This window comes from Myotis brandtii, unplaced genomic scaffold, assembly GCF_000412655.1.
Source record: "Myotis brandtii unplaced genomic scaffold, ASM41265v1 scaffold678, whole genome shotgun sequence".
Lineage (NCBI taxonomy): Eukaryota > Metazoa > Chordata > Mammalia > Chiroptera > Vespertilionidae > Myotis > Myotis brandtii.
Genome location: NW_005370648.1, coordinates 91275 through 100944, shown reverse-complemented (window position 1 = coordinate 100944; position 9670 = coordinate 91275). Strand labels below are relative to the sequence as shown.

The 9670-nt window shown below is 57.3% G+C and overlaps 1 protein-coding gene across 3 annotated transcripts in view; it reads left to right on the top strand.

Moving 5' to 3' along the window:
• The window catches only part of NMNAT2 (nicotinamide nucleotide adenylyltransferase 2), a 100250-nt gene that overhangs the window by 75740 nt on the left and 14840 nt on the right, over positions 1 to 9670 (top strand). For all 3 annotated transcript variants that reach the window (XM_005881312.2, XM_005881311.2, XM_014529271.1), the window contains 5 exons: positions 790 to 868; positions 2407 to 2533; positions 4029 to 4109; positions 5231 to 5275; positions 9344 to 9420. In XM_005881312.2, the coding sequence (XP_005881374.1) occupies positions 790 to 868; positions 2407 to 2533; positions 4029 to 4109; positions 5231 to 5275; positions 9344 to 9420 (409 nt within the window). The remainder of the gene's footprint in view (positions 1 to 789; positions 869 to 2406; positions 2534 to 4028; positions 4110 to 5230; positions 5276 to 9343; positions 9421 to 9670) is intronic.

Here is a 9670-nt window from a genome sequence, read left to right as displayed (position 1 = left end):
GAGTTTTCAGTTAGAGAGATTGTCTCTCTGAAAACCTTAGGTGTGTGTGCATGGTGGGAGGTGGGCAGGGAATGCTCAACTGCTCAAATGCTCAAATGCTCATCCCAAGTTAGCATCTCATTTAGCGTGTAATTAAGGCCGAGTGATGCATCAGTCGGGGCTGGAGCCCTGCTCACTCTCATCCTGGGCTGCAGGAGGGCTTGGCCCGGCCCAGTCTGACGGCCAGGCCCACCTCCGTGCCCACAAGGCACCCCTCTGCGCAGCGAGGCAGACAGGGCAGACTCCCCAGCTCAGCTAGCTGCAGCCACCGCGGGGTGAGGGCTTGGCTCTCGCTATCCTATAAGGCCCCGAGGAGAATTCCCGTCGTGCAGGTAAGGATACAAGCAAGACACTCGTCTAGGCACTTTACATTCAACACTCATCACACCCTTCTCATCTCCCCACAAGAGAGTTACTGCTGCTAGTCTCATTTTACAGAAAAGTGAGCGCCGAGAGAGATCACATAGCCTCCCCAGGGCCCTGCAGCGCAAAGTTCTGGGCCTGGGGTTCCCCCTGAGCAGACGAGTGTCAGCGTCTCTGCATGTCAGCCCACACACCCCTCCTCTCACAGAGGGGAAACTGAGGCGCGGGGAGGAGTATAGGCCCACGTTGTATCAGCTTTGAGATCTAACTACACAGCATGACGAGGTCTGCTCAGCGCCCTGAGCGGTGGTCTTTGGAGGGAACCAATAAGAAAAGAGGGAGAGACTGGACACCAAGGGAGACCCCCTCTTTCCCCCCATTGTGCAGGGTGGACCCCTGGGAGTGCTATCAGGACACCTGGCAGACGACCTGCAGCGTGTTGGAACACCATCGCGACCTCATGAAGGTGAGCTGGCCTCGCCGAGGGGTAGGGGACCACAGAAGCCAGGCAGGCTGTGGGGAGGGTGCCCCTGGCCTCCTGACCTGGTTCGGTCTCTGGTTTCTCACCAACCAGGCCCCGAGCAGCACACGGGAGGGCGGTGGGCTAGGCACCCAGAGCAGCCCCAGGGACTGTGCTGCCCTGCTCCCCTTGCTGGATCTGACCTGGGGCTGTTTTCATCCTCTGGGGGAAAGTTCAAGGTGGGATGAAGACCACAGGCAGAAGACTTCAGAAAGCAAGGCGAGAAGGAGAACAGGCAGAGAAAGGCTGGATCTGACCTGGGGCTGTTTTCATCCTCTGGGGGCAAGTTCAAGGTGGGATGAAGACCACAGGCAGAAGACGAAGACTTCAGAAAGTGAGGCGAGAAGGAGACCAGGCAGAGAAAAGCAGAAGGGAGGGCCTCTGGGAGGAGGAACAAGCAGCCAGGTGCTCCTGTCCCACCTGTTTGGGACCCAGTGGTCCCCTCCCTCCAGCACAGGATGCTGTGCTGAGGGCTGCACACCTGCCGGTCACTGTACCGCCATCCCCACGGTTCCTCCTCAGTGAGTCCCACGGGCAGACGGTGTTTCAGCTCCTGCTGTGTCCGTGGGTAAAAGGAAGCTGGAGAAGTGAGCAGCGTGTCTGAGGACACACAGCAACTGCCTAGTGAGCACGGCAGGGTGCCTGGGGCTTGTGGCCGGGTTGCCAGGTGAGGACGGGTTGCACACCAGCCAGTAGCACCCACCACAGACCAACACCAACCCATCGACCCCCGCTGTGAAAGGAGAGAAGCAGGAAGCCCAGCCCCCCAGGCCAGACACAATCCATTCTGAGGAACTGTATTAAAGGGTCACGGCATTAGGAAGGTTGAGAACCGCTGCTCTAGAGAGAAGCAGCGCAGGATAACACAGGACAATGCTGAATACACATAGCATTTCCGCTTGGCTCTGGAATGTGGCTTCACACTGGCCCGCTCTGCCCAGGGCCCCGCCCCACCCTCCTGCAACACAAACGCTTCCTGCTCTGCCTGGCACCGCTCTGGCTTGGCCCTGCCGTTGGCATTTCTGGCCTGGAGAGGCGGCAGATGGCGATCGTGCCTGGTGTTTATATGACCTTTCCCAAGCTCACACGGCCCTTGTGCAGACATGACCTCATTTGAGCCCCAGGAAGCGGGCAGGGAGGGCAGGTATGCATGTTGCCCAGAGGTTACAGCGCGGGCTGGGGGTACCAGGTTCCTGCCACGTGCCAGGCACTCCACAGACACCTTGCATACCCTCCCTTGTACAATCCCAGCACAACCTGGAAATGTTGCCTCTCTATGCTGGACTCCTGAGCTGAGGTTCAAGAGGAGTGAAGTCCCTATCCAACGTCACACAGACAGAAGGGGGCAGAGCTCAACCTTGAACCTAGTTCTGGGAAACACCACACCCCATTGGACAGCACATGTGCGTTTGGAGATGATTAGAAACACTTTCCGTAAGTCACTTGGCTGACGGCACCGACTCTGAACTTTTCTCTTCCCCCAGCGGGTGACCGGCTGCATCCTCTCCAATGTCAACACCCCCTCCATGACCCCCGTGATCGGACAGCCCCAGAACGAGAACACCCAGCCAATGTACCAGAACAGCAATGTGTCCACCAAGCCCACTGCAGGTAGGGAACACCGACTTCAGAATCACCTGGAGCGCTTGTTAAAGTCCAGATTGCTCGGTGCCGCCCTAGATCTGATTCAGTGTGTCTGGGAGGGGGAGAGTTTGCATTTTTAACAAGGTGATGCTGATGCTGTGGTCTCCATAGCGACAACCCTTCATCTAGAGGGTCAGAGAGAAATGGCCAGGATTAGAGAGACAGAGAGACACAGGGGTGAGGGTGTGCGTTCTTCTACTGCATATCAATATAAATTATATAAATATAAATATAATATAAATATAAACTGCCTCAATGGAAATGAAAGATACAAAGGAGAGCATTGTCCTCTGCCTCTCCCAAGGGGGTTGAGGACTTTGCCCAAGTCAAACAGCGAGGAAGTAGCAGGACCAGGAGTCAAACCCAGGCCGTCTGCATCCAGAATCCCACCCTCTTACTCCCCTCTTCAGTGACAGAGAGGTGGGGGGCCACCCCACAGCCACCCAACACCTAGCACTGGGTGCCCGCACCGTGCTCAGTGCTTTACCCGGCTTCTGTTCGAATGCAGTGATTCTGCGATAGAGATAGGCCGTTCCCATGGACGTGAGATGCAGAGGAGACGCGATTCGCCTCAGAACACACGGCTGAAACGCACAGGAGCCAGCATTCACATTCAGGGCTTTCTGATTCCAAGGTCTACGCTCTGTCTGATATTTTCTTCCAGGCCAATTGCAAGAGGCAGACCCTGGTATTACTTTTCCAGCCTGGAGCCCATAAGCGATTATGTCATTAGGCTGCTATAAACAGGAAAGAGTTCCATAGTTCACATACAGCCACAGGTGGGGGCTCAGAAAAAAAAAGTCTGGATTAGAGCCCAGAGAGATGATGGAAAACCAGATACCTCTTGGCCAGAGTAGACTGTCTGATTGTTCTAAGGGCCGTCTGCATGGGAAGGAATGACCAGCAGGAATTACTCCACATGAATCCTCTGCCACAGGCCCAGGCTCCTTGGGTCTGGGGGTCAGTGTTCAGCGGTGGGTAAAAGCTCATGATATTAAAAAAAAATAAATAAGCAAATAGCCAATATGCCCTTTAAACACAGGATATAATCCACCCGATGTTACACAGACACAGCTGCATGATACACATTTGAAAAATGGAAGAAAATAAATAATATACCAATATGTCAGTGGTGGTTACCACCACTGACATATTGGTATATTATTTATTTTCTTCTTTCTATGTCTTCCTCTTCTATATTTTCCGATTTTTCAACCGTGTAATAAACATGACCGGAGAATAGACTCCAGTCCGTGGCTCAAAATGCTGTGCCTTGGACTGTGAATGAGAAGGAATCTTTGCTGTCATGTTTCTGTTCTTTCTCTCTGCCCTCCTTCCACCGCCCACTGCCCCCCCCCCTCCAGTGCGCCCCGCTGTTAACGGGGGCCTGAGGCCGGGCTCACCGAGTGCCAGTTGTGAGTGGTTCTCTCCCTGTCTCTGTGTGTCTTGCTCTCTCCCGCAGCCAAGATCTTGGGGAAGGTGGGAGAAAGCCTAAGCCGGATCTGCTGTGTCCGCCCGCCCGTGGAGCGCTTCACTTTTGTGGGTAAGGAGCAGGGACCTTCTCTCCCAGTCCTGCCTCTTTTCTTTCCCTCCTCCCTTCATTCATCCAGCAACACCCCCCGCCCCAACCCCGCCCTCACCGCATCCAGCACCTGCTATAGAACAATGGTTTCGAGAAAGCAGAAGTTAACAGTGGTGCTGGTGGAGCTGTTCTGGGAGGCAGAGGGCATGACCCTCAGGGCCTGGGCTGCCTGGGAGACCCCTCGGAGATGGGCTCATTCCCCACCCCCACAGGAGGTGTCTACAGGCCTAGGAGTTTTCAGGGGGCCCAGCATCCCCGCTCAGGTTTTTCCGGCTCAGGCATGCCTGTCCTCCTGGCGGCAGGCGAAGAACACACACGCTTCCCTAATTCCCTCTGGTTTGGGCTGCTCCCCATGGACCCCGCATGGATGGGACTATCCGAGCCCCCAGTCCCACTCGGCGGAGGAGCTAAAGGCCCAGGCCTCTCCCCTTTGACGCTTTGGGGCTGATGCCTGCCATTTCTGAGATTCCCAATCGCAGGCATCTCGAGAAGGAACTAAGAGGGACAGTTGAGGAGGCAGGGAGGCAGGGGACCAAAGTGGCCTCCCCGTGGCTTTGTGCACGCTGTGCTCCCCCACGCAGGCCTTGCACACGTACAGGCTCGCGCCGAAGGCTCTGTCGCTCACACCTGCCTCGGGCTCTTGCTGCATCCCGCCCTGTGGAAAACCGCCAAGGCTGTTTTGCCTGCCCTTTGGGCCACGTCACCCCTAAGGAGAGAGGGCCACCTCCGTGTGACTCAAAGCTGCCTCCCTCGGTTGGAGGACGTTGCTCTTCCCTAAAATACAGAAAGAAACAGAAGGCGCTCAGCAGGAGCGTGTGTTCGTCACTGGCTCCCCAGCGAGGCTAATTCTGACCGTCCCCGAAATGTGACATCTGCCCTGGAGCCCAGGGAGATGCTCCCTCTCTATTTTGGGCTGGACTGTGCTGTCCATTCACTCCATGCAGATGCCCCCTGTGCAGGGAGGCAAGCACCCCCCACCCCCACCCCCTCCCATGTACTCCTTCCAAGGAGCCCAGGTGGACTGCAGGTTGGGTACCAGGAAGTCGGGGCCCTAATGCTTCTGTGTTCCCCTCTCCTCCCAGATGAGAATGCCAACCTGGGCACGGTGATGCGGTACGAGGAGATTGGTGAGTGGGGATGGGAAAGCAGGGGTGGGGCACGGGGAGCCGCCTGCCTCCACCACGGGCCAAGTGGGGGCGGAGAGAGGCTTGAAAACCCTGGGCCAGGGTGGCTACCGGGTCTACTCTCAGAAGAGTCCCAAGCAAAGACCAAAGTCTCAGTGACCCCCCTGTTCGCCTCCTAACTGCACTCTCGCCAGTTCCCAGGAGGGAGGCCTGATCGCTGGGCAGCTTCCCCTTGGAGCCTCCTCTCCCTCATCCAAAGACGTGGGAGTCGAGCTTCAGTGCCGGCCAGAGGGACCCGCCCACTCCACTGCACAGGAGGCAGAAGACCTTTGGGTGGAGAGGAGCAGAGAGGGAGCCGAAAGCCGCCCCACAGCCTCCCTGCAGCCTGGGGCTGAGGCTAAGGCATCTACCGTCCATGCGAGGGCCGTGGAGGCTCAAGGCCAGAGCAGGTGGAGGGCGGGTACCCGGAGCTGCCAGGTGGAAAGGAGCCAACCTGCCCCAGGGAGGGAACGGAGTCCTGGCCAACCTGGGGAGCAAACCAGAAAACTGCAATCTTTCCAAGGTTCCAGAGTGGATGAGAGATACGGGGGGGGGACACAAATATCTGACGCTGGGGAAAGAGCAGACAGGTTCCAGAATGCAGCTGGAGCTGCACAGGCACCAGGGGACACAGAGGGTCAGTGGCAACGGGATGCCTGGATCTCTAGGGGGAGGGCAGCCTGGCATCCAGCAGACACACTCAGTCTCCAAGGTCCAGCTGCAGAGACGCTGCAGGCGCCCCCTCCCACAGTCCTCTGTCTGGGGCCGGCGGTCACGGCCTCCCGCAGTGACGCTGGGAGGTGGGCTGCACTTGAACATCAGGTCCTCCCAGGAGGCCCAGCAGCTGTGACATCATTTCTGGGGGGCTTTTCTGGGTCCTGTCCTCTGATCTGAGGTGCACTTGGCTCAGCTCTCGCTGGTTTGCTAGAACCGTTTGCAAGGTTTCCAGGAATTTTGTGAAGCGGCTGTTACATGCAGCCAATACAAAAAAATTAAATTATATCAAGTAACAGTTAAGTAAATTGTGTTAAAAACAAAAGTAATGAGTACTGGAAACTCCTCACTTCCTAAGTAGCTTACCATATTTTAATATCCTTTATTTACTGGCACGGCCCTGTCTGAGGGCCACAGAAAGTGGTACCTGGCTTCCTGGGTGCACCCCAAAGCAGGCAGGTGCACAGTGGCCACAGCCTCCAAACCCAAAGGGCAGGATGGGAGCGAAAGCCCTGCACCCCCTTCCCCAAGGTTCCACACTGGCGAGGAGTTAGTTTTTGGGGAAGTTTCATGACCAGCAGAGCTCCCTCCTACAGAGAGGCAAAGCCAATGGGGGTTTGCACAGGGCTCTGCTCTGCGCCCAGCACTCACTGCAGCCTTAGGAGGGGCAGTCTTAGCCTGTCTTACTTACTCTGCCTTCAGAGGAAGGAAAGCTGGGTGGCCACGGGGATCAGGATGGATGCCTGGCCTGGCACAGGTGGCGGCTGCCTCTGTGTGCGGTGGGAGCTGGGAAGGGCCGAGGGGCCTGGGCTTCACATAGCACAGATTCCTGGGTGGGGAGGGTGCCTGGAGAGCACTGACTCTGGCTGTGGGCCCTGGATCCCTGGGTGGGGGGAAAGGGGGAAGTGGGAGAGAGCTGCCCTGCCTCCCCGGACCTCAGTGCTGTGAAGCCCTCTGGCTCACACGTTCTTTTTGCAATCCCCTTGCACACTTGAAGAGAAGGAAAAAGCCATTTTTCTCTTAGCTCAGTTAGCATTTTGGCTCCATGTTCTTAACCAGCTGACTGCCCCCCTAGGGGGAGGTGGGGAGGGGGCAACCCCAGACCAAAGGCTTTGTGGGCTATAAAGGCCTCCTGTCTCAGGCATTAAACTGGGAGAAATCACTGCTGCCCTCTAGTGGCCACACGTGAAATCCCAAGCCCTGTGAGGGCCTGGGGTCTGTGATAAATACATCTGCTCTGGCCCTATAAGCGAAGGGGGAGACCCCACTCTAACTCTCGGTGCTCTGGCTTTTAACAAAATAATAATCCAACATTATACTGGAGTGGGAAAGCGAGGCTCTGGCTGGGGGTTAGAAAGAGAGATTCATTCCCATGGCTACAGAGCAGAGTAGGATGTCGAGCAGCATCCCTGCCTCTCCCCGGTCTTGACAACCAAACACCTCTCCAGACGCTGCCAGGTTCTGGAGACACAATTACCCGCCGTTGTGAACCACTGAGGGAGAGCGAGCTGAGGGCCGGCACATCCTCTGGGCTCGGCCCCCTAACTGAGCTTTCAGGTGCCTGGAGTTTGAGCCTCAGCCTTTCAACCGGGAACTGACCTGGCACCCTGGCTCCTGGTGGGGGACCGGGAACAACAGGCTCCCAGGAGTGAACCTGGCCTGGCTCCTCTGAGCCATACCAAGGCCGGTTCCTCTCCACAGGTGGGGAGTCGGGCCAGCAATCCCAGGGCAGAACATAGAGGGAGGGAGGCATCGCTGACTAGGGCGACACTTTCCCAGGCCCCCAAGATATAAGGGCAAAGGCCATGATGGCCAGCCCAGACCACCGGGAACAACAGGCTCCCAGGAGTGAACCTGGCCTGGCTCCTCTGAGCCATACCAAGGCCGGTTCCTCTCCACAGGTGGGGAGTCGGGCCAGCAATCCCAGGGCAGAACATAGAGGGAGGGAGGCATCGCTGACTAGGGCGACACTTTCCCAGGCCCCCAAGATATAAGGGCAAAGGCCATGATGGCCAGCCCAGCCAGCCCAGACCGCCCGGAGGCTCTGAGACAGCCTGCCTGCATGGCCTCTGTGGGTCAGCTGGTCTGCAGTTCACTTAGCCATATGTCCTGAGCACCTACTGTGTGCAGGTCACTCTGTCTGGCCCTGGGGATATAAAGGTAAGTTAAGGTCCCTGCACATAAACAGATCATTCGGCTATAGCAGGACATCAGGAGGAGAGGGAAAGGGAGGGGGAGGGGGAGAGAGGGAAGGGGAGAGAAGGAAAGGGACAGCAGGAATATTTAGGAGTTAAGCTCCCAGGGCTCCATGGGGCTCCCTGAGGATGGTCTGTTTGAGTGGGACAATGAGATGCTGCCCTGTCTGTTGTCAGCCCAAGCAGCCTCCCTCTGAACCATCGGGGACTCCTGCAGCAGGGACAGCATCACGATCTGAAAGTCCCTGTCAGGCTCTGAGATGGCTGTGGGGTCTAAGGCCACCTCAGCCTCAGGGCCTGGGGTGGTAGCGGCCTCTGGAAGGCTCAGAGCCAAGCAGGCTCACTGTTTCAGACAAGAAGCCCACAGCCACGGCCTCTTGACAGGGGCCCTGGGATGGCTCCGAACTAAACACACCACTGAGTCCCGCCCCAGGCAGAGATCTCTCCTCTGTGGCTCCAAGAACCCCAGGGTTTTACTGAGCGAGTCAGTTTGCTGCTTGTTTTAAACCACGATGGGCCTCCCTGGGCTAATTCAGAGCGCGCTTAATGAGGGAAGAAAAACAACTGACAAGCGGGGGGTGTGCCTGGGAGTCAGACAAGGGGTTCTCGGCACCGCTTTCTCCAGCCCTCAGCTGAGGACAGGGGCCACGGAAGGAGAGGACATCTGAGGAGCTCAGCTACTGCCCCAGGTGCACTCAATGCCCCCCTTCCCCGCGTCATGTCGGCATTTGTGATGGGAGACAAACCGAGACAAGGCACAGCAGCAGAGAAGCCAATGCCACTGACCCTTGAGTTTGATGTGAAGCAACAGAGACCCTGAGACCTTAGTGAGGGCACATCGCTGGCTCCGTCTCTGTTAGAGAACATCCTCTCCCCCAGAAACCCCTCAGTACCCAGCAAACCAGACCCTCCCCGAAGTAATTCCTCCCACAGGAGACAGGGGTGGTCTGTGAACGAGCTGAGGGAGAGGAGAGCAAAGGCTTCTGCACTGCACACACCATGGTGCAGGGGTGCCTGGGAGCCCCAGGGGGGAGACTCCTGGGTGCATCGGGGAAGGCGGCTGAGAGCCGCATGCTTCCCAGGTCTTCACAGGCTCCCTCTGCAAACTCTGTCCCCTCCTCAGAGCTGCGGATCTTGCTGCTGTGTGGCAGTGACCTGCTCGAATCCTTCTGCATCCCAGGGCTCTGGAACGAGGCAGACGTGAGTACCAAGGTTGCAAGACCGCCCACGGCTGGCATGGGGGAGGATGGGAGGGGGCACTTGATGTGGGCCTCTGGTCTTCCCTCTCCCCACAGCCTCCCTCCCCACTTCTGAGCTCCCAGGAGGGCAATCCATTCCTATCTCCAGGGAAGGAAATTCTCACCCACCCCAGGCTGTATCTCCTACTGCATTTCCACGCCCACTCTTCCTCATGCTTGCTCTTGTAAAGCCCTGGGGGAAGCCACCTGAG